General features: G+C 41.7%; 2 protein-coding genes across 2 annotated transcripts in view; both read left to right on the top strand.

Moving 5' to 3' along the window:
• LOC126162284 (uncharacterized) overlaps positions 1-25,975 on the top strand; it is a 158,677-nt gene that overhangs the window by 15,095 nt on the left and 117,607 nt on the right. The window lies entirely within an intron of this gene.
• LOC126162286 (uncharacterized) lies at positions 17,485-21,462 on the top strand. The gene is made up of 3 exons (XM_049918700.1): positions 17,485-17,519; positions 20,107-20,331; positions 21,000-21,462. The coding sequence occupies exons 1-3, from the start codon at positions 17,492-17,494 to the stop codon at positions 21,059-21,061; spliced, it is 315 nt and encodes a 104-aa protein (XP_049774657.1). The 5' UTR covers positions 17,485-17,491; the 3' UTR covers positions 21,062-21,462.

The raw sequence follows: 25,975 nt of genomic DNA, 5'->3' as shown, positions 1-25,975 counted from the left end.
ATTATGTGTACGAAATTTTATTGTCATTATTTTATTAAAACTTGTTTTTCTCTGTTTCTTGTACTGAACGAAAACTCTAAAATATTAGCGGATACGGATGGAAGGCAAGAAAAAGATCTTATAATTTTTTGAAATTGTGTGTATTTCTTTACCACACGACGTTCGAGGTAAGGACAACATCACTTATTTACCGCATTTATAGATATAAATAATTATGTGCATATAGTTAGTCGTTCACAGCCCATTTTATTTCAAAATTTGATAATTTTAATTTTTTGTGAATTAATTGCGACTGTTACGTTGCGCAAGTTAACTGACATTGTGTAGCGAGTACGCAACATGGTACATCGCTGTTACATTGTTTGAAATTCTTACCGAAGGGTGCACATTTTCACTTAATATTATTTGTGTGCTGTTATTAATCTAATATACGCAATTTACCCAGGTAATTATAGCCAGCTCTGTACTAAGGTAAAGGTAGAAAATATATAAAAAAAGTAATCTGAGAAACATAATTAGGTGGAATCATGCGCTGAAGCTAGCGAATTCGTTGATGCGGGTATCAGAAATATTATCGCTTCAGGGGCGTGAAATGGAATCAAAGGCTGAGAGTGAATAAATTGGCTAGTCATACTCAATACCCATTTACGGCATTATGTCGAAGTTTACAGGCAATGATGAAAACGAATTTTAAACTCTTATCATTATAGCAACACAAAATGTCATCTATACAGACAAAAATTACAACAGGATGCCCTAACAACTGAAATCGCATACCATGGCAATCCCGAGGCCATACGAAAATTAACAGGTGAAAATGTTTATATAAAAGGATACGTTCGGGAGGTAAATGGAAAAGCGGATATGTTCACTTTTGAAAAAGACGTTAAGTTAAAGAAATAGTTTGAACGATGGAGGGAAAGTATAAGATAAAGAAACAGTTTGACCCATAGAGGAAAAGTTATTCAAAGCACTTTTAATAGTTGTTTTGTACCTGGACCCCAAATGAATGAAAAACTGTATTAAGAATTACAGGCTGTTGTCCAGAGGTCTTCTTCTGATCGTATACAGTCTTCGTTGACAACACAGCAATTCGTGAGAAAGATGTCACCTTTTTCCAACGCCTTTCTGAGAGTTGGTCTTCACTCCTTCCAAATTAACATTGTAAGTGTAGACCAGATGTGGCATGAATTCAAAGAAATAGTTTCGAGAGGAATCGAAAAATTTGTACCAAATAAATTAACAAACAACGGTGCTGATCTCGCTTGGTACATAAAACGAATTAGAGCCCTGTTGCAACAACGATAAAAGCATGCCAAATTCAAACGAACGCTAGATTTCCAAGATCGGCCATCTTTTACAGAAGCTCCTAACTATGGGCCTCTGCAGCCAACAACTCATGCGTGTTCCAGAGTTAACAGCATCAGCGTCTACTAGTGAAATGGGAATGTGACAATCGGCAATGGACGCCGGCGCAGTGGCAGAGGGTTGCATGGTCTGATGAATCGCGATACCCTCCACCATGTTGTTTTAAGCACACGAGTCTGTCGTCTTCGAGAGGACCAGCTGCTTGAAATTTGTACTGTTGACTGGAGACCAGTGTGGCGGCTCCATTATGCTGGGGAACATTCACGTGGGCATCCATGGGTACAGTGGAGATCGTGCACGGCACCATAATGGCCAAGGAGTAGCCAGACTGGTTGCAGACCATGGTCAGTCCTTCATGACGATCATGTTTTACAACAGCAGTGGCACATTTCAACAAGATAACGCGCCATGTCAGAAGGCTAGGAGTTTGATGTAGTGGTTTCAGGAACGCTGTGGCGAGTTCAAGTTGAAGTGCTGGCCCACTGACTCGCCAGGTCTGAACACAATGGAACATGTCGGGGATGTGATTGAACATAGCGTCAGAAGTCATGCTCCCATCTCCAGAATTTACAGGCATTAGGTGACTTGTACGCGCAGATGTGGTGCCAACTCCCTCCAGTTACCTACAAACGCCTTACTGCTTGCATGCCATGAAACGTAACAATTGTTATCCATGCAAAAGTTGGACATACCGGCTATTAGTTGGGTGGTCATAATATTGTGGTTGATCAGTGTATGGTGTGCGATACTGTAGTTTTCATGGAAAAGTTTAATGGAAGCTCTGTGATACTGTTAGATTCGTGTTATAGTGTTATGCGCCATTTGAAAAAAGGTGACATTTTTCTCACGGAACACTACGCAGTCATCAATGAATCTGACACCCTTACACTTTCGTATCTCTAGCGTAGTAATCATAGGAATGTGAAAAGGCAGTGTAGGACATGTGCAGGGAATATTTATAGACATTCTATACCAAAAAAATTTGTGTGCTATGTTTCTAAATTTCTTTGCGCAATCCTCATATCCTCATATAAACCCGAAGGTTTTTATAGAGAGGCAATCAGCAGCAGAAGTTCTTTTGCTTCCTTGACAAATAAGGGGCAACAATTTTCCATGAGGTTTATATGCCTATAAGTGGTTAGACTGACATCTTAATAGGTAGGCTAAATTTACATCTATATCGGTATAGTTTGCAATCCTTGGCAGAGGATATCCCTGTACCACTACTAGATATTTCCTTTCCTATTCCACTTGCAAATACAGCGAGAGAGAAAAAGACCGCTTTAAACCTCTATAGGATCGTTAATATCTCGTAGCATGTTTTACGGTCGTTACGTGAGATAGGGACCTATATGTTGGTAGAAGTAGAATCCCTTTGTAGTCAGCTTCGAATATCAGTTCTCCATAGTGTTACCTGAAAAGAGCACCTCCTGGAGAGTCTGTTCCAGGGTGTAATTGCAAGACACACTTGCTTTTCACGCAGTGTGCCATGGCCAGAGGACAAGAGTCGTCATGACGAATTATTCGACTGGAAGCCGTGGCTTAATCTCGAGCAACAGACGAGTGCAAGGAAAGAATTCAGCTAGTCGGCTCTTGGGCGCAATTTTGGGGTCAGATCCTGGCTGCGGGGCTCACAGCGCCCTCTGGATAGCTGAATAGCGATCTAGCAATTACTCTGATTGTGCAGCGACAGAAGCTGTTGTGTGTGGTGTGTGTACTGTCCGATTTTTGCATGAAATGTTGAGAAGATTCAGTATGATAAGTTTTTGCGTTAGGCGATTGTTCCCCCATGTACGTTGATGGTTTGCCATCTGGGACTTCACAGTGACGGCCTGTCTGTCCTGATTGCACCCGCTGCAGCTGACAGGTGAACACCTGGAGAAGCGCCTGCAACGTCTGGCACGGCTCGTGTGGCCGTGGCTCCTCCAGTCTGGTGACACTGCATTCGTCATTATCACGATTGTGTGCAAACAGAATGCTTTTTTTTTTGCAAGATACGTTAACTAGAAAAATTGTGGTAGGGGTGCACTTGGGTTCTCAAATGTCAATCCTTACAGCACAATGAATATATTTAGCATTTGTTACTTTGCGGCAGTTTGACGTGAGAACTGCGAGTTATGGAGGGTGCTTGTGTATTCACACGTTACATATTTATAAAGAGTCACACCGCAACTTCTTCGTGTACCTTCAGCAACACGGAAATTCTAGCACAGGCTTGGAACGCCGTTACGTCTAGCTATCGGAAGAGGAGTTATTGGAAAAGGGGAAGTAAGGAAGGAGATAAACTGTCTCTAAGATCGTTGGCTTGTATGCACACTTTTGGATGAACACATACGCAGCTAAATCGTCTCTGTCCAGGAGACTTATTTTACTCTTAGTTACTGTAGTAGTTGTGTTACTACAATGATTTTTCATAAATATTAGCGCATATGTTGCATTATGACATGTTGTTTGCAAGTGATGGTTTTTTATTACAATTTCGATAAGTAATCAGACCAGCGAAGCATTTTCCAAGACTTGTGGTAGTGTGTATTGGCCTTCTTACACATCAATAATTGTTTGCTATTCTATCCGTTCTTACCATGCATCTGTGTACAAGTTTCTGAGTGGCTATACAATTGTATATCGGTAGGTGGCTACTCTTCAGCACGTCAGTGGTTTTTTGATGTCCTGTCGATCTTACCACGTATGTATGGGCCTGTATACATCTTACCCAGGTGATATACATTTGTACATCGTTTGGAGGCAATTATTATGTCACTTCCCCGCCAATTTCGCCTTGTATTGTGGACTAGAATTCACAGCAAAGTGAACGTATACGTGCACTCAATTTGAAATGAGAGAAAATCCGTTTCAAGCGTCCTCAGTTGAGACCATACTCCAAGGGAGTATCTCAGCTTCATTCAGTTTGTGGTAGTTGAAAAGGACAAATCTGTCCTAAACACACTAGAGTGACTGGCCATTTAAAAAAAATAGAAAACCATGAGCAGTTCTATTACAGGCAGTATTCTTTATGAGTAGCGTAATACATGCTCAGTCTATCGTCCTATATCCTCTTGAAAGGTATTCCCCCTATAATTATTCATTATCAGTTCCTTCCAACTGTTCTGCAGAAGGCTGTAAAATGCAGTCCCCAGTTGTATGCTTACAGGTAATACACTTAATAAAATCTTCTGTATCCATCACCAATACCTTGTTAACTGAACACATTTCCCACCAAAAGTAAAGACAGTACCTTCCACTCCAGCCAGTTTACCGCCCATTCACAAGTGAAGGTGGGAGGGGGTGTTGTGTTCATATTTGAGGCAACGGCTACACACATGATGGAAAATGTGAGGGTGGGGTTGAGGGGCTGGGGATTGTGGAGGACAACCCAACCCCCCCCTCCCCCAAAAATAAAGTAAACAAATAAACAATCTATCTTGCATCCCTCTCTCAGCGAAAAGTGAGTTTTTTTCTCACCAATATACTGATTGGAGACACGAGGTGAGTGTGAAAGTGTGTACAGTAAGTCTGGGAGATATCCCAAGTGGAGGAAACGTGGAAGAGTGACTGTAAACTGGACTTTGGAGGAATGACAAGAGAAATGTGTCGCTTCCAGAGGTTGGGAGAGGAGGAGTGCGAGAGGCAGAGGTGGGTCTTTCTCAGTAGGGTGGATAATCCCTCGAGGTCACAATTCAACTCCAGGGGTCCATAAATAAATTAGACAAACAATTGGTTAACAGGAAGAGGAGGATGATAATTTAGCATTATTTGTATACTTGATCCTAAATGTATGCATCATGCACAAACAAAATCGGTCAGGTTTGCATTATCAAATTGCCAGCACCAATCCCATCTTGCAGCGATGTACCGTAGGTCTCTAGAAGAACTTAGCGTGCCAAAGGATTGGAAAAGGAGACAGGTCATCCCTGTTTTCGAGAAGGGACGTCGAACAGATGTGCAGAACCTATATCTCTAACGTCGATCAGTTGTAGAATTTTGGAACACGTATTATGTTCAAGTATAATGACTTTTCTGGAGACTAGAAATCTACTCTGTAGGAATCAGCATGGTTTTCGAAAAAGACGATCGTGTGAAACATAGCTCACGCTATTCGTCCCCGAGACTCAGAGGGCCATAGACACGGGTTCCCATGTAGATGCCGTGTTTCTTGACTTCCGCAAGTCGTTCGATACAGTTCCCCATTGTCGTTTAATAAACAACGTAAGAGCATACGGACTATCAGACCAATTGTGTGATTGGATTGAAGAGTTCCTAGATAACAGAACGCAGCATGTCATTCTCAATGGAGAGAAGTCTTCCGAAGTAAGAGTGATTTCAGGTGTGCCACGGGGAGTGTCGTAGGACTGTTGCTATTCACAATTCGTAACTGCCGTCTGCTTCACGTCTGCTGTGCAGCGAGCTACGTTAATTTAAGTATTAACTGTATTTTTCTTACTTGTCACTTCTTCTTCCGTGTGTTTTTGCTCTTGGGAAGCTTTAATTGTCGAGTGCTAGTAATAGTATTCCATAGATTTCGTGTTTGTTTTTAATACAGTCAGAGAGAGTCCCTTTAGTCAGCCACAGTGCCAGTAGTGCTAGTGTTTGTTTTGAATGCGGTCCAGAGACAGGTAGTGCTATTTTCATTGTTTTCCACAAGAAGTGGCTAGTAACCACAGTTTAGTCAACAATCAGCCGCCTTTAGTGAATTAGCAGTCTAGTTAAAAGTTGATTAACTCTCTACAGTAAATTGATTTCTTAGGATGGATAGGATGTGTGACTGCTGTGTACGGACGCAGGAGGAGCTGGCCACTGTTCGCGAACAGCTGAACGTGTTGATGGCCGCGGTCAGCCGTCTTCAGGCTGCTGCCTCGGAGAGTAGCGGCAGTGGGGAGTCTTGTGCGTCGCATGGTACACCCCAGGTGTTACATGCTTCACCCACTGTCCCTGCTGTCGAGACATCTTTGCGGGTATCGTGCACGGTTGGGCCACCCTCTGCCCAAGGGGAGTACCGTACCGGGTTCACCGGCGTTCGCGGCGCACGAAGCGGAGGGTCAATGTGGAGGTTGGCAGTGTGGCATCGCCCGCTCTGCCTGTGAGTAGACATGTGGCTGCTCCTTCAGCAAGGTCCGAGCAGGGGGGGTTTATTAGTGATTGGGAGCTCCAACCTTAGGCGGGTGATGGAGCCCCTTAGGGAAATAGCGAAAAGGTCGGGGAAGAAGGCCATTGTTCACTCTGTCTGCTTGCCGGGGGGTCTCATCCGAGATGTGGAGGAGGCCCTGCTGGCGGCGATAGAGAGCACTGGGTGCACCCGACTGCAAATTGTTGCTCATGTCGGCACCAATGACTCCTGCCGTCTGGGTTCAGAGGTCATCCTCAGTTCATACAGGCGGTTGGCGGAGTTGGTGAAGGCGGTAAGCCTCGCTCGCGGGGTGGAATCTGAGGTAACTATTTTTAGTATCGTTCCCAGAACCGATCGCGGTCCTCTGGTTTGGAGCCGAGTAGAAGGCTTAAACCAGAGGCTCAGACGATTCTGTGGAGATCTGGGGTGCAAATTTCTCGACCTCCGCTATCGGGTGGAGAAATGTAGGGTCCCCCTGAATAGGTCAGGCGTGCACTACACGCAGGAAGCGGCTACAAGGGTAGCGGAATATGTGTGGAGTGCACATGTGGGTTTTTTGGGTTAGAGAATTCCCTCCCTAGGCCCGACAAGACGCATTCTGAGACGCGGCAAGGTCGGAGTAGGCAAAATGCAACAGGGAATAACAATATTAATGTGCTAATAGTAAACTGCAGGAGCGTCTATAGAAAGGTCCCAGAACTGCTCTCATTAATAAACGGTCACAATGCCCACATAGTACTAGGGACAGAAAGTTGGCAGAAACCAGATGTAAGCAGTAATGTAATTTTAAACTCAGATTGGAATGTATACCGCAGAGACAGGCTGGACAGTGAAGGGGGAGGCGTGTTTATAGCGATAAAAAGTGCAATAATATCGAAGGAAATTGACGGAGATCCGAAATGTGAAATACTTTGGGTGAAGATCACGGTTAAAGCAGGCTCAGACATGGTAATTGGATGTCTCTATAGGCCCCATGGCTCAGCAGCTGTTGTGGCTGAGCACCTGAAGGATAATTTGGAAAATATTTCGAGTAGATTTCCCCACCATGTTTTAGTTCTGGGTGGAGATTTTAATTTGCCGGATATAGACTGGGACACTCAAACGTTCATAACGGGTGATAGGGACAAAGAGTCCAGTGGAATTTTTTTAAGTGTTTTATCTGAGAACTACCTTGAGCAGTTAAACAGAGAACCGACTCGTGGCAATAACATATTAGACCATCTGCTGACAAACAGACCCGAACTATTTGAAACAGTTAACGCAGAACAGGGAATCAGCGATCATAAAGCGGTTACTGCATCGATGATTTCAGCCGTAAATAGAAATATTAAAAAAGATAGTAAGATTTTTCTGTTTAGCAAAGTAACAAAAAGCAGATTTCAGAGTACCTAATGGCTCAACACAAAAGTTTTGTCTCAAGTACAGATAGTGTTGAGGATCAGTGGACAAAGTTCAAAACAATCGTACAATGTGTGTTAGATGAGTATGTGGCAAGCAAGATCGTAAGAGATGGAAATGAGCCACCGTGGTACAACAACCGAGTTAGAAAACTGCTGAGGAAGCAAACGGAACTTCGCAGCAAACATAAACATAGCCAAAGCCTTGCAGACAAACAAAAATTACGCGAAGAGAAATGTAGTGTGAGGAGGGCTATGCGAGAGGCGTTCAATGAATCCGAAAGTTCTATGTACTGACTTGGCAGAAAATCCTAAGAAATCTTGGTCTTATGTCAAAGCGGTAGGTGGATCAAAACAAAATGTCCAGACACTCTGTGACCAAAATGGTACTGAAACAGAGGATGACAGACTAAAGGCCGAAATACTAAATGTCTTTTTCCAAAGCTGTTTCACAGAGGAAGACTGCACTGTAGTTCCTTCTCTAGATTGTCGCACACATGACAAAATGGCAGATATCGAAACAGACGACAGAGGGATAGAGAAACAATTAAAATCGCTCAAAAGAGGAAAGGCCGCTGGACGTGATGGGATACCATTTCGATTTTACACAGAGTACGCGAAGGAACTTGCCCCCCTTCTTGCAGCGGTGTACCGTAGGTCTCTAGAAGAGCGTAGCGTTCCAAAGGATTGGAAAAGGGCACAGGTCATCCCGGTTATCAAGAAGGGACGTCGAACAGATGTGCAGAACTATAGACTTGTATCTCTCTCTATCAGTTGTAGAATTTTGGACCACGTATTCGGGTATAATGACTTTTCTGTAGACTAGAAATCTACTCTGCAGGAATCAGCATGGGTTTCGAAAGGGACGATCGTGTGAAACCCAGCTCGCACTATTCGTCCACGAGACTCAGAGGGCCATAGACACGGGTTCCCAGGTAGATGCCGTGTTTCTTGACTTCCGCAAGGCGTTCGATACAGTTCCCCTCAGTCGTTTAATGAACAAAGTAAGAGCATATGGACTATCAGACCAATTGTGTGATTGGATTGAAGAGTTCCTTTATAACACAACGCAGCATGTCATTCTCAATGGAGAGAAGTCTTCAGAAGTAAGAGTGATTTCAGGTGTGCCACAAGGGAGTGTCGTAGGACCGTTGCTATTCACAATATGCATAAATGATCTTGTGGATGACATCGGAAGTTCACTGAGGCTTTTTGCGGATGATGCTGTGGTATATCGAGAGGTTGTAACAATGGAAAATTGTACTGAAATGCAGGAGGATCTGCAGCGAATTGACGTGTAGTGCAGGGAATGGCAATTGAATTTCAATGCAGACAAGTGTAGTGTGTTGCGAATACATAGAAAGAAAGATCCCTTATCATTTAGCTACAATATAGCAGGTCAGCAACTGTAAGCAGTTAATTCCATAAATTATCTGGGAGTACGCATTAGGAGTGATTTAAAATGGAATGATCATATAAAGTTGATCGTCGGTTAAGCAGATGCCAGACTGAGATTCATTGGAAGAATCCTAAGGAAATGCAATCCGAAAACAAAGGAAGTAGGTTACAGTACGCTGGTCGCCCACTGCTTGAATAACGCTCACCGATGTCGGATCTGTACCAGATAGGGTTGATAGAAGAGACAGAGAAGATCCAACGGTGAGCAGCGCGCTTCGTTACAGGATAGTTTCGTAATCGCGAAAGCGTTACGGAGATGATAGATAAACTCCAGTTGAAGACTCTGCAGGAAAGACGCTCAGTAGCTCGGTACGGGCTTTTGTTGAAGTTTCGAGAACATACCTTCACCGAGGAGTCAAGCAGTATATTGCTCCCTCCTACGTATATCTCGCGAAGAGACCATGAGGATAAAATCAGGGAGATTAGAGCCCACACAGAGGCATACCGACAATCCTTCTTTCCACGAACAATACGAGACTGGAATAGAAGGGAGAACCGATAGAGGTACCTCAAGGTACCCTCCGCCACACACTGTCAGCTGGCTTGCGGAGTATGGATGTAGATGTAGATGTGAATTGCTGTGTGTATGTGGTAGTTATTGACTTAACTGTACTGGAAATGCAGAGAAAACAGAGAGACATTGTCTCACTGCATGTTGCTAACATTAAATTTACAAAGCTGCTGTTGAGGTCATCTACTGATTCAAAGCGATGAACATTTAGAAAAGCGTGTTATGCTTTTGTTGCCGTGTAACACATTTATTCATTGCCAATTTTGATAATGGATCATACTTACAGTGGAAAAATATCTATTGTATCAATTTCAAATGACATGCATGCTATGTAACCAGTTACGTTGTTACAGTGAGTATTTTTCCAATGTGAACGTGTTCCATCTTGGAAATGGGTAATGAACAAATCTAATGTAAGACATAAGTGTGTGTATAATGCGTTATTCCACGTATATCGATTCAGTTGACTGTTGCAAGAAAAAGATTCTGATCGAAGTGAAAACGTTAATTCATGGTGTACTGGACGCTACGCGGTGCCGTGAAGGAGTCAGCCCCAGATGAATGTGGACACTTTTTTTATTTAAAGTATTATTACCATATTTATTTGAAAGAATATTTGCGCTTTACCAATGCCATTCCTTTCAGCACAATCTATGTAAGTTGTGTTGTATTTTTCTGATTCCTTTGCTCAACGGTTCCACGTAACCTCATTCCGATGGACAACTAGGTGACGCCTGTTCCAGATGCAACCAAACTACGCTGAGGCATCGTACTCGTTTTTCGGGCGTCAACCTCACTGTCCAGATGCTGTCATTCACGATAGGCTCTGGAGCATCCGACAACCGTCTCGAGATTCGGTCCTTGGGTCACTGTTACCTGGTCTTCGTCAGCAGAACCACCCGTCAACCATCATAGTGCAACATCTCCTACCTTTTGATATCCATTGTCATAAAATATGAACTGCAATCATTATAAATTTTTTACTTTACTTTACTTAACTTACACCATTCTACCTGTGTTATAAAACGATTTAAAAAATGAAGACAGTGTGTAAAGACCTATTTATTCATAAAGATTTTGTAAAACAAAAGCGTTTCAGACGAGTATAAATAGTGCACACCAGAAATATAATGCATTGAATGTCACCTATCAAATTGTTCAATTGGCTCAGCACTATGGGACTTAACAGCTGAGGTCATCAGTCCCCTAGAACTTAGAACTACTTAAATCAAACTAACCTAAAACAGGCAATGACACCTATCCCAAGCTCGTCATACTACAACAAGGCAGCAGGAATCACGTTTCTTTTTCAGTTGCAATCATGAGCTCTTCTGAAGTGGTCGTTCTTGTGGATTACCATTATTTAAAACTCAATAAAGTGAAAAACTAAAGGAAATCCTGGGGTGCCCCCGCACAATGCTATAAATATCAAATATAGTTTGGCTATGGTTTCTCGTGAGGCCTCTCTACACAGAATTTCAACGAGTTCTACAATTTTGAGTCCAGACAGCTTCCAGTTTTGGGAACTTTTAGTATCATGCACTCCTACACAGATTTTCAGCTTCCTGTTTCTCCTGCCGAAAGTTATTCATTACAGTCTAGAAAGTTGTTAAAAATAAGTGTATTACGTTAAAAATGCCGCCATTAACAATTTCATTTTGTCAGACTATTTACTATGGAATTTCATTCAGTGTGTTACATACATGTGTAATGGACACAATGCACTTGAGAAGTAGTCCGAAGAAACGTTGCTGCAAGGTCTTGAATAAGGTGTCCTCTTTATTTTTGAGTTCTTATGATGGGGAAACTGCATACAGTACACTGACATTATGTTATCATCTGGAATACACAGATACAGTCTGTAATCAAATGCTAAGGGTGATGTGTGGTGACTGATAATTTACAAGGCAGCACAGCGACTCCACTTTTTGCTGTTCTACCTCAGAGTTATGCTTAGCATTAGGTTGCAGGGGTTTGAAGTGTCTATCTGGTGGACATATACACCGTAGTTCAAATGGTTCAAACGGCTCTGAGCACTATGCGACTTACTTCTGAGGTCATCAGTCGCGTAGAACTTAGAACTAATTAAACGTAACTAACCTAAGGACATCACACACATCCATGCACGAGGCAGGATTTGAACCTGCGACCGTAGCGGTCGCTCGGTTCCAGACTGTATCGCCTAGAAACGCACTGCCACTACGGCCGGCTACACCGTAGTCTCACTATCGATATCTCTGACTTTGGTCGTCTTTGGTGGCACTAGTGTTCAGTGTGTGTGTTATCTTTCCTGCACCAGTCCGAGAACCGGGGTTTTAAATTTGCATGTACGTCGTCTGTCCGTTGCATTTTGCCTTGAAAATGGCGGGGTGTTCTCCCGCCGAAATATCGGCGGTCGCTGAAAGTGTTACCTGCCTGAATTCCCGGAAGTTATTTCAAAGTTGTATACGCCAGGAGAAACTCAGGTCTCACATACACAGAAAGTTTTTGTATGTACTAGGACTTTTAATTTTTCTGTCTGAGCCCTTCAGTCATCCAAATGCCAGTTTAGTATGGGTGACACCCTTTTTCCCCTTCGTGACTGTAATGAGTCTCCGGGAAGATTCGGAGATTGTTAATGGTTTTGATCAGTGGACTTCCACATTATTTAGACCCCAATTTAAATCTGACTGTAGCCCATTACTATTGTGACGATGGTGTTGGGGAGGGTTGAGGGGAGTAGTTGGCGGGATAGGAAGGGGATGGGTAGAGCTGTTGCTGTGGACTCACGAATGTCGCAGTTCCCTGCCTTAGTGTAGAGTTTTACCCGGATTTTTAACAGATGAAACCTGACGTTTGTATTTGTACATATATGTGTTCGTGGCAAGGTAACCCTCTTTGCTTGATTTGAAGCATTTGTGGCCATTGCAGATCTAATGAAGGTCGATGCTTATGACGTGTTGGACGCGAGTTGTTATGTTATGCATATTCTACGCTACAGAATAATTTACTTTAAATTTTTGGATTTTCTTCTCTTAGGCATTCCTGGTTGTTCATGGACAGAGAGACTAGATGTTCCGCATTTCTAACAGCTTTGTGTTGTGAAACAGTACGCTAATTAAAACTTTCTAGAGGAGTTTGGAAACAAACACGTTTCTATCTGTCAAATGAAGTTTGCCTGAAGATGTAAAACGTCACAAAACATTTTTTTGAAATACGTTTTAATGCCAGTAGCGATTAACAGAATACTTTCAAAGTTCATTGCCAGTTGATTTGTTCCCGCTAAGCTAGAGACCAGCTCTTGGTCAGTTAACAAATTTATTAAGTACAGCCGGCCGTGGTGGCCAAGCGGTTAAAGGCGCTACAGTCTGGAACCGTGCGGCCGCTACGGTCGCAGGTTCGAATCCTGCCTCGGGCATGGATGTGTGTGATGTCCTTAGGTTAGTTAGGTTTAAGTAGTTCTAAGTTCTAGGCGACTGATGACCTTAGAAGTTAAGTCCCATAGTGCTCAGAGCCATTTGGACCATGTGAATTAAGTACACTAGGAAGATCCTCAAAATCTTTGTTTGTATAGAACGGTGTAATAAACGATAAAAGACCCTCAAAATCTTTGCTTCTATAGAACGGTGTAAGAAAAGATAATTTTCACGTGTTATTGCTGTTAACATTATATGAATTATAGGACGTGTTCTGTTGCCATCTCTAAGAGAAGCTTGGTAAGGAGAACTGTATAGTGTAACTTTACGATTGTGTTGAATGTTTCTACTCACTGAGGTGTTCACATTCTGCTGGGAGTGTTGCTGATTGAGAAATCGAGACCCACATTGTTTCCAAGAATACATATGAAAACACGGAGTACACATAGGCAGAGCCCAATGTACCTGGGTGTGTGTTATGCAACTGAAATGCGACAAGTTCCACACTGTTGCTCACCAACGAATGTTTCGCTTCAACATTCACCTACATCATCGACATATTTAAATCGACTTTTTGTATAGGTTTGTATTTACTTTGCTATCCATGCGGTTAAATAGCTGTCTGCTTAGTGTGTGGCATACAACCCTCGGCTGTCGAGCAAACGGAAGCTTGCCAGAGGTAACGGTAGTATTGCAAGGGCTCAGGTCGCGATGTTTGCATATCATTTTTTCACAAAAGGGTTGTGAGCCCTCTTGGGAATGCAGTTCACAAAACGCAATTCTAGACTACACACTTAATGGGCTATAATATGAGTCTCTGATGTGCTATAAATATGTCAATAGTAGAACCTGTACGAATTTGAAGCGGGTCTGTCTCGTTGGCTCATTTCTGGAGTTTTAATTATTGGTCCATTGTTGTGTATGCTTTTGATTGCTCACAGAAATCTTGTACAATGTGTACTAAAATAGTGCACAAGCCTGTAGAATTCATATCAGGTCGTCCTACCAGACGACGTCTAATCCATAGACTACATAAACGAAAGGTGGTGTAAATAGTCAGTGAATTCCAAAAACCTCATCCACGAGTCTCCACTGGCAAATGTTCTGTCAATGACGCCAGATCTTCCGTGGAAACCTAGTCATTCCTATGCACGGATACAACATAATCTGTGAATGTCTGTCATCCCTTTATGCATCGCCGTGGATACTTTGAGCATTAAATGAATGTCATGCCTGCTGGCTGAGATACATACGACCAATAATCCGCCTACACTCCATACATGAATGAAATGGGAGAGACCTCTATATAAGCAATCAACAAAATCCGTGCTTATCCAAACTATATACAAAGTACTGATCTACTATTTGAGTAGCATCTAATATACACTGAGGAAAAAAGTCGCGACACCAGAAATTATTGACGTAGAGTATTGAAAATTCTGGAATTCATTTGGCTAGACAACGTACGCAAGTGATTGTCTTCGTACGATCACAGGTTAACGTAAGCGCGAAATACGCCATTGCTGATACGTTCGAAACCGGTTTAACAGCCATAATGTTGAATGTGAATACGCAAGCGTGTATGCATTATGCTCTTGGTTCGTTTGTACAGGGACGGTTAATGCTGGCTGTGAATGAAGCTGGAGTTGTCGTCTCATGGTGCTCGACTGGAGACGGATCTGGTGGCGGACCAGGCCAAGGCAACAAGTCGACACTCTGCAGAGCATGTTATATTGCAATAGTGCTGTGTAGGCTAGCGTTATTCTGATGGAAATCACCCATGGCATGCTATTCAATAATAGTAAGACAACAGGGCGAATCAACGGATCGGCATACAAATTTTGATTAAGGCTGCTTGGGATAACCGCAATAGTGCTCCTGCCAACATACAAAATCGCACCCATGACGATCACTCCCGGTATGGTTCCAGGGTGTTTAGCATTCACACAAATTGGTTGCAGGCCCTCAGCGGCCATCATTGTCAGTGATGCACAACAAGCTTTCATCAGAAAACATAAAAGACACACTTCCTGACCTCCGATTCATACCACTGAAATCTAAATGTCAGTAGTTTGGGGTGAGAGGGCGTTTAGCTCGGAGTTCGGGTTTCACTGACCTGTTAACACATTTCGTTAAAACGAATGTCGCACTGGATTAAATATGGGAACGCTCTATCGATTCACCACTTAAAATGTGTGTACAACTGATCTCCGAAGAGTCCTCAGGAGCATTTGCTCCGACTTTTATGCTGATATTTGCAATTACGTTTTTGATTGTTTACTTGGAATCAGCCGAAAAAAGTAGTACTCGTCTCTACTTTCATGCGACCCTTAGTGTCGACAGAAAGCGTCTGTTTCATATCCGTTACAGGCAAAATGAGCGTGTAAAAGAATCTAACATGCCCCTCTGACAGAGCGCTCACAGATTTAATCTAGTAATATATATATTACAGTGTAGAGCCATAGAATTGCCGAAGTCCATCGGAATGCACAATGGACATGAATGGATGCATACGTACGTGGCACCCGTCAGAGTCGTGTCTAGACGTATCACGCCTCCCATATCACTCCAACTGCCCACGTCCCACACCATTACAGAGCCTCCACCAATTTGAACGTCCCCTGCTGTCATGCTGGTTCCATTGATTCATGAGATTTTCTCCGTACCCGTACACGTCCATCCACTCCATACAATGTAAAACGAGACTCGTCCGACCAGGCAACGTATTTCCACTCATAAGCCTTCCACTGTCGATGGTGACGGTCCCAGGCGAAGCGCAAAGCTTTGAGCAGTTTAGTCATAAGGGTACGCGAATGGGTATTTGGCTCCGAAAGCCCAAGTCGATGAAGTTTCGTTGAATCACTCTCACACTGACTCTTGTTCATGGCCCTACACTGAAATCTGCAGCAATTTGCGGAGGTGTTGCACTTCTGTCACGATGAAACATTCACTTCAGTCGTTGTTGTTCCAGTTCCCCAGCCCTCGCGATGTTGGTGATTTGATGTTTTATCGGATTCCTGAAATTCACGGTACGATCGTGAAATGGTCGTACGGGATAATCCTCACTTCATCGCTACCTCGGAGATGCAGTGGCCCACCGCATAAGCGCCGGCTATATAACACCGCTTTCAAACTCACTTAAATCTTGAGAACTTGCCATTTCAACAGTAGTAACCGATCTAACAACTGCATTAGGCACTTGTTGTCTTATACAGGCGTTGCTGACCGCAACGCCGCATTCTCCCTCCTAAGATATCTCTGTGTTTTAACACGCATGCCTACGTCAGTTTCTTTGGCGCTTCAGTGCATATATTTATAACCGCACCGCACTTTGGTCGTAGGTGTACTATCCTCTAGGTACAGGGCTCTCATCTTCAAAATGGAAAGCTGTTTGGATCGCAAAGTACATAGCATGAGCGATCGGTGGCATCTATACATTTCATTTCTTCAGGATTTGAGCCTTACTGCATTATCAGAGGCTTCGTCGATAGAAAAAGAATCTTCATTAGAGCCTGTGCGTAAACTGTGTTGTATTAATTTAAAAAAAAAGCGTTATGAGCTGATTTAGGAATTCAATTTTTTACTAGAGCTTTCTCTTCTCAATCCACATTTAACAGGGACTGCCCACAAGACGTGTGTGACATATCAACTCAGCTGTGTTGATACTCTGTGGCAGTTAACTTACGTGGAAACACGTCTTTTTGTTTTCTCGGTTTTACTACAATGACATCGAATTGAGAAAGAAGTGACAGATTCCCGTCTTCTTCCAATGACATCGAATGAAACTAGGAAATTTGTGGTAACGTCTTATGGGACCAAACTACTGAGGTCATCGGTCCTTAAGCCTACACACTACTTAAACTAACTTACTCGATGGACAACACACACACCGATGCCCGAGGGAGGACTCGAACCTCCGACGGAGGAAGCCGCAGGGACCGTGACAAGGCGACCCAAACAGCGCGGCTACCCAGCGCGGCTACATCGAATGAGAAGGAAGTGAACGGTGCAATATGATAACCCGTCTTTTTTATCCCGGTTGTTGAAATAGCGTTGGTAATAAATAAGGCAGAGCGTTCGATAATGCAGCTTACCAAAAACAAAGAAAGTCAATCTGCTGCTTGTTGCTGCACCACAGTTCCCGGAACGGAAAATCAGAAAGGAACGGTACGATAGCATTCGATGATGCCATTGGGTGTTTAAACATATATAAATGAAAATCTAAAACCGGCAGCAGTAGTATTTCTTATCGAGTGCAATGAAGGCTGCTCTGTTCTTTGTTGCTGGTAAGTATTGGCAGAATATATAAATTTTCTTTCACGATACGCATTTTTTTTATTACCTTCTTTTTACATTATTTCTGAGACAGCAATTCGCTTGAAAATCTATTTATACACTCGGAGAAGATTTGGTCACTGCCACAATTATGAGAGATGCTTGTATGGAAGGAAACAAGAAAAAATTCCTTTGCACATGGACTATGAAATGCACACCTTAATGGGCATGAGCACTTGTCCATCTTGACTACTTTGAAACACATCATGTCTACATAAGTTGTTTGCTATCTCGAATCATCCACAGAATGTAATAAAGTAATGAGTAATCAAATGAGATGGCGTTATTTTGTTGATTTGTAGCAGCATGTACTCTTCATATTGTCCCTGAACTAGAAAAATATTTTTTGTGACAGGTGTACCTACTGTTCCATAGTAAATGGAAACACGGCATCTAATCCGAATATCAATGTTTGCTGATAGATCGTAGTGAGTTACTACCTGATCGTTAACACTCGAGTGTTTACTGAGCGCAACAATGATATAAATTAAAAGAATGGGATTAAATAAAGTTTTGCTGTAGTTAGCCGTAACTGGGTATGCCAATGTCGTCTGCACGAACTTAGATTGCTGAGTAGAAAGGTCGTCAGCAACAAAAAGGGGGTAAAAGTTAAATTTGATAAATAGCTAATCACGAAAATACCGGGCAAGAAAGGTAATGGGGCAAAAAAATGAAGTGATCTCGCGCGAGCTTAGATGCGAAGACACGTGTAACATGAACACTGAAATCTAACATGCAATAATGTTAATTATAATTCTGCAACGACTAGCAACGGTCCATAGAAGCTATGCTGTATTACGTAATTCGTGATAATGCTGTCTGTTTTAAAATATGTTAAATCGTGGCCAAAACAGAGTACAATTCTTTACCGGTTACTCCGAAAATGATGCCATAGAAACCGTCATTTATGCCAACTGTTATTTGCTAATGCTAATGCTACGTACACATATGCAATAAAGTCATTTACAGAACGCAACATAAACTCGTAAACTTTCTTTGACTGTCAGTTAGCCAGCATACTTTTGTCAATAAAATATGAATTGAATTTGAATCACTTCCAGTTTGATCTGATTGTCAGATAGTTTGATCGACCTGGGTCTGTAAAGTTTGCTTTGAAGAATGTCCCAAAAAGTTACTGGCATGCCTGTTATGGAGCTATAAAAATACTGGCTATATCTTACTTTGCGATGCGTTGCTTCTGATGTAACGCTTATTACGAAATTCATTATTGGCGGTAGGGTCCTCTTGATTCGTCAGCAGCTTGAATAAAATTTATGCGTACAGCAGTCTTCAGTAATTCCACCATCTTCTTGCGATCATGTTCTGTGTCCATACAAGTCCTTACTTAATTGTATTTTGCCTGCCCACATACGTATTGTAACACCATTTCGACAACAATCTCCATTTGGCATTTGCGGACCGTCACACATGTCTCCACCGCACCATAGACGCTTCGCAACTCATCTCTGCCCTCTGTTCTAGGACTACGTGCGTTCGCGACAACGATGTTATTTTTCCATGAAATATGTTCTTTGCGTTAGTTCAACATAATTTTTTTGACTCTGGCAGCCTATTTATTACAACGATTTATGTAATTATTTCTTGTTTATTCATGCAGCATACATTATATTTCGATGAAATTTAATTAATGTCAAAATTCATAAGTAGATGTAGTTACGAGAAATGGTTATAAACTCATGAAAGGAAGTAGCTGAAAAATACATGAGACATCGGGTATTACATATGACCTGCATTTGTGAGTCGTCGCTAAAGGTCATGCTCAATATGTTGTTTGGTACTAGCCTTTGTAATAAGAGGCTACCATTATTATGGCAAAAGTAGAGAAAAAACTACAGTGTATTTGGTTTTCACAATCTGTTCACAACACATACTGGTTCAGTTAGAATTAATGTATGTGCTGCACTTACCCAGAACTATGAATACGGTATACAGTTTCCCAAACTGCTCATAGCTCTTACGGAAAGCGTTTTGAGCCCATTCGAACTTGACATTTATAATGGTTTGATCCAAACTACCTCTCAAAGTATGCAGCACTTCTTTTATACCGAGTGTATTGTGATCAGTAGTGGGCATGTGACACTTTCTCGTCGTACCCTGGACATTATCTTTCCCAGTATCCGTTTTGTTCTGTTAAGAGCAACATGTTGAGTTACATCAGCAATTAGGTACCTAAACAGTCTCGTGTTGTGGTACAAAACATCATTTAGCATTCTACACAAGTGTCACAAATATGCCGTAATCTGCTGCTACAGCTTTCCTAATAACAGTTACTTTGGATATATGTACAACTTAGAGTCTACCAGACAACAGAGTACCATTACCATCCAGAGGAGACAGATTTGCAAGTGGCAGAATTGTGGCACTAGTCATTTGAGTTGCACCTTATCTCCGTATTTTCAAGCTAGCACATGGCAATCGGATTACCAGACAATAGTATCAGAGTGCTAGATGGTAAAGTTGCACCAACAGCCAGTAGACAAAGCTGCAATCTGTAATAATGTTCATTGTTTTCTATAGCATTGGTCGCAGTTGCGGTGGTGCACGGACGACCAGAAGAGTCGACCACTGCCGCCATCCAGTGTGAGGAACAGCCGTCCGCCACCATCCCGGCTGTGAGAACATTGGTGGCGGCGTCGTACGCGGAAGAAGACGACGATACCATTTGTGTCCAGGCAGACAACAAGTTCTACCTGTATGCCAATTCACTGAAGCTGTATTCTTGCTACAACCTACTACCGAAGGGTAAGTTACTTTCCATAGCACGATTTTGTATCCATTGTTGACAAGATAACCACAAACTGTTGACTATAAAATTTTTGAAGGGTTCCAAAGTGAATGTGAGAATATGAGTTAAATCAAACCATCAAGTGAAAATGTTTATCCTTACGTAACACTTTAACGGCAAAATGTTACCTCTCCGTGTACATTGAAAGATACGGCACTTTACGAAAATGCAACTCATTAACATTCTTCACCAAAACTATTCAGAGCAATTTCCAGCACATATTTAATCCTTTTTTCCAGTTATTTGTTAGACTCTTAAATGTGATGCATTTTTTATCTTTCTTCGATATAGAATCTGAGTTCTACTACCTGAATTATATTATATAAAGCTACAATGAAGTGCTCCATGGGATTTGGTCTCAACATTTAGCGAAGAGATATTTTAATAGGCTACAGATATTCGTGCTGTGGGGTTTATTTTGACAGTAACTGTGTTGCCTGTTTGGTACATAGAGGTCTTCCACAATCTCACTGTTATGGCGCCATAAGAGAGCGAAAAATGAAATTCATGCCGTGTAAATAGTTGATGACTTATCATTGTGTTATCAGTAGTAAATGTATAATGGTATATATTTCTATTCATAGTTTCTAACTCTATTAAGATATATTTCTTCTATTTATTGTAGTTTACGTGGTGAAGCCAAAGAGTCTGTGTAAACCAGTCCTGTCAGACTGTCCCAAGAACTAGGAGTATTGCAAGTGTGTCGGCTCATCCTGGAGGAGCTGACTCGTCTGGGATTGAGTGAAGACGAGATGGCTGAGCTGTTGACTGAAGACATCAACAGTTTTCACGGAAAGCAGTAAATTCTAAGAGTGTAGAACTTACCTCTTTCACTAACAACAAAAACCGGTGGAATAAACATATCTTCTTTTGTGATACTTTCTGATTGTTTCAAGATATGCAATAAATCAGCTTTACAACCAGGCTACAAACTGAGTGGAAGAATTATTTTTTAAACTTGGTTTAGCCTGTTGTATCTTTCTGTTGGCCTTGTAATAGTTTTATTCTGACACAATAAAACTGTTCTTTTGTGTCGTCAACTGTTATATATCAATTGTAGAACACATTTCCTAATCTGTAGCTTTACATAGATAGTGGCAAAGTATAACTGCGTATTAATTATACAAAATACACAACATCCATTCATGCTAACCATGGACCACCCAAATACCCTGTTCCTGCCTTAACACTTTAACTGAAACGATGACACCGATGGACACTACAGAGACTTATGACTGACACAGTGGCTTGTCCATGCCTTTCCTGTATAACACATGAAATAGTTGAAAGCCAGAAAAAATGGTGTCTTCTCTGGGCGGCCATCCTACTGCTCCTGCTCCTCACCGATGGCCAGACCTGCGCTCCGGGCAACGCCATCGCCGTGCCATTGGAACGACGCCATATTCAGCGTTACAGAACCCCTGGTTGCCACCCGTGATAGCAACGCGGCCACATCGTGCCATCTGAAGTCGCCTCGCAAACAAAAGACGTATACACCTGCAGTTGCGATGCCGTAATATTTGTAGGGGACGCTGCACCGTGCCAGAAAACGGAGCGTGTATATATAAGAATGTCTGCGCTCTATGAATTAGTAAAAATCTAACAAAGAGTCGTTGTATCTTCACCAGGACCCTCCCCTGCTGTTGTCCACATCCCCCATCCTTGGCAGGGACCGCGGTCCAGTTTACATTTCTCTCTTTACATTTCACATATATTTAAGTACTATACTTAAATGACTGTTTATGAAAATAACGAAAACTTAAATGCTGTTGTATTTATAACGGATTTATGTGAACTCTTCAGCTGTTATATAATTAAATGCCATTGGACAAATACGGATCCAATCACAGCTGCATCACAATCTTCAGTTGGGTGCCTCATGCAAGGCATTTTATGACAACTGTAACTGTATATGAAGAAATTGTAAGTAATTTCAGTGACACTTAACTGAAAGGTGACAAAAATGAAGTAGACCTTAATTACAGGCTTAGAATATAGAAATACGCATCTGATAGCCCATGAATATAAGGAGATACTGACTGCTTAAACACATGCTCAGGTAGTTCTGAACCACGTCGGCAGTAATGTTATTGGAGATAAAAACTGAAAAAAAATATAACGCAGACTATTGGCGGTTGTGATATAGCCAGTATATCAAGCAGACAAGAAACACATGCAAAGTAGACAAAATGCTGAGACATTATTGAATATGGCGATGTAAATGATAAAAAAAAATGAATTAACGAAATTCATCCCGAGTAGAGCGGAACATTTCAGAATGGTAACCGTTCCCTAGATGCAGAATAAATTTCTGCTACGAGGGCTTGCTGAAAAGAAGTTGTTCACAACTCTTTATTCTATTGTCTACATCGGCTGAAGAAATACATATCACGCATTTAGTCGACTTTTCCGGATCGATCACTCAAACTGCCGGTAAAAGACATCGAATTGTGATGTGTAACATGGCGTTGTCTGACGTAACCTCGTCGGTGGCTGAGAAAAAACTCAGAAAACTAAAATCACTAATTCGAAGTGTTCGTCCACACGCAGAGCACCCTCCCCTTCAGCGTGACAGAGCCAGACCAGACACGAACGTAGCGGCGTCTGCAACAAGCAGACGCCTCGGGTTCATCGTCATCCATCATCATACATTCAGTTCCGACTTTGTCCCAGTCTGTTATCATCTGCTTCCATAGCCGAAGGAACACCTTTGAGGACTTCACTTTGATAGCAATGAAGTGGTGCAGGTAAGGTAGTACTAACGTCGACAATGTCAGACATTCTACAGTGATAGTATTAGCATACTGGTTTCTCGTTGCGAGAACTGTGTTCGTCTTTAGGGCGACTATGTTGAGGAGTAAACGTGTATATATGATGAATAATGATGTAGAATGTTAATAAAGTCTGGTAGATTCGAGCGACAAGCGTCAGAGGCGATGAAGCTATGGAAAACATCAAAACACTTGAAAGACTGAGGTCTGAATGAAAAATTAATAAATCGTGTTTTAGACAATGTGGAGAACCCTCTCATAGCGTCTGTTGAGTGTTCAGCTGTCTGTGCCGACCAATAGTATAAACAACTTCAGATCGATATAAACAACAACTAACTTCAGATCGATATAAACAACAACTGACATTGTGCAATTGGTGGCATCTCGGCTTAATTATAAATACCTGAAGGGAAACGGAATGGTAAAAAATATGCCCTATCATATTATAGAGTCTAGGCTCAGGCATCTTTGTCTTGTTTTTGTACCATATTTTCTATATATGAAATGGAATGCGCATGTGAAGCCTGTCGTATAAAATACGAACGGATGTCTTTGCTTTCCTGGCAGTCTATACCGAGGATATGCAGATACGTAGGACGCTTCAGGATGTCACTGGTATACACGTAAACTGCTGTTGTTTAACTCATAGCGATGTTCTGATACTGCTCCACAAAATTGTCTTAAGCACAACATGGTGTACTTGGCAGTAGGCAGGCCAATGTCATAATATGGTTTCTAGCTACTCCACGTAACTGATTAATAATTTTTTGTTCTAATATCTAACGTAGACAATGAAGTACGTCTGGCCCCCATCATATAAGCTGTGTGGGATCCATAACGCCGAGATAAAACAGACGATGTCTACAAGGGAATATTCTCATTTCTCCCTAGCTTGCAATAGGAAACCACAGACACGATAACAGTAAAAACTATCCCTTTTCATGTATAGTACAGCGGTTAACGAAACACACATATTTTTGTGGTCATCAGCCTTAGAACCGGTTTAGTGCATACCTTCTATAGCCCATGCCAAAATCTTCATTCAGGAGTACTACTTGCACACAAAGTTCTCAATTAGATATTGTGTATTTTACAATTTCTGTCTTCCCCTAAAGTTTTTACCCTCTGCATTTAGATCTGTGGAATTTATTTACTGATGTAATAGCAGATCTCGTATCGTCCATCATGTCAGCGTTCTCCATACATTCCTTTCCTTGTCGATTCTGCAGAGAACATCCTCAATCGTTATCTTACCAGCCCACCTAATTTTCTATATGCTTCTACAGCACCAGGTCTCAAATGATTCTTTTTCGGTTCCCTCATCTTCCATGATGCTGTTATCCAGATATACATTCTTTAAAATTTTTTCTCCAAGTAATGCCACTGTATCGTACTGGTAGACTTCTTTTGGACAGGAATGCCCTCCTTACCTGTACTATTCAATTTTATGTCCTCCTTGCTTTATCTGTCGTTTGTTATATCCTTCCACATAGCAGACTTAATTCAGGTTGTTTCCATTGTAGTCTGCAATTTTGATGTGAAGATTGACGCAAATCTCATTTCTCCCACTCCTCATTACTTTAGTCTTTTGTCGGTTTACTCTCAATCCATATTCTACACGCAGTAGACTGTGCATTCCATTCAACTGATCTTGTAAATCTCCTGCTCTTTCACTCATGATAGCAATGAAATTAGTGAGCATTGGCATTGATTTCCTTTCATCTTAAATTTCAATCCTCCTATTGAACTTTGCTTCTATTTCTGTCATTGTATCTTTGATGTATAGACTGAACAGTAGGAGAGAAATGACGCACCCTTTCCTTATATCGTTTCTAATGGTGCCATTACCTTCCCTACACCCAAACTGGTTGTCGTCTAACAGTTCCTCAATTTTTATCTCCGTTCTTTAGTTCATTAGTCTAGCAAGTAACTTTGTTTTCGTCTCCTATTTCGACTACCCTCTCTTCTTTTATGACATCAGACAATCCTGCCTCGAATTACTGGCCTTAACCCTCGTGCTGACATGCTGTATTTCATAAGACAAAGGGGTGCTTGGCTAACTTTGTACACATGTGTAGGATATCTGTTTTATGTTATTCAGGTTAACAAGTATGAACAGAAACACTTTTTAATTTTATTTCACTGAACAAAGATAAAATAAACATATGAGGTACATCGCTGTTAAGCCTAACAATACTAAAAGGAACTATCATTTTATAATTGTGTCGCTGCGTACATATATTACCCCACATTAATAAACCACTCTGATCATTAAACAATGCTATTGCATCAGATCTCAGCCAAACGCTTAATCAGTTACTATCTCATAGAAAATTGTCTCATTATGGTATTGTGATGTTAGCTCTGTATCTGGCACATTTCCTTGCACGGACTGTAATTTTTTTCTCGCCTAGTTCGCTGTTATTTTATACTAATACTCCTCACTTGGTTGTAGGACAACATAGTTTATCACTGTGTTATGTGAAGCAGTAATGAAGGAAAATGTATTGGATCTCAATTATAAAACAACAATGGGTCGTACAACAATATTATTTGTCCTTGGCACAATTTGTACACAGGCGCACCTGCTAGAGGGATAAATGTAGTCTTTCGACCTACCCGCTCTTCTCTCTGTGTTTAAGTGTAGAATTTCCATTGTATGTTATTGTTACTGGTATTGTCTTTAATTACAACAAGGGGTGTTATGACTTTTTTGGATGTGACAGCTGTCCTTCTGACGACAGTTTCTTTTCCGATTTCTCCACATATTTCTTGCAGACGTTTCTCTCTGTTCCCCCGCACTTGCCATTTCTTTCATTGCTAAATCAGT

This window comes from Schistocerca cancellata, chromosome 2, assembly GCF_023864275.1.
Source record: "Schistocerca cancellata isolate TAMUIC-IGC-003103 chromosome 2, iqSchCanc2.1, whole genome shotgun sequence".
Taxonomy (NCBI): domain Eukaryota; kingdom Metazoa; phylum Arthropoda; class Insecta; order Orthoptera; family Acrididae; genus Schistocerca; species Schistocerca cancellata.
Note: the sequence above shows the minus strand (reverse complement) of the source record. Positions and strands in the feature narration are given on the sequence as shown.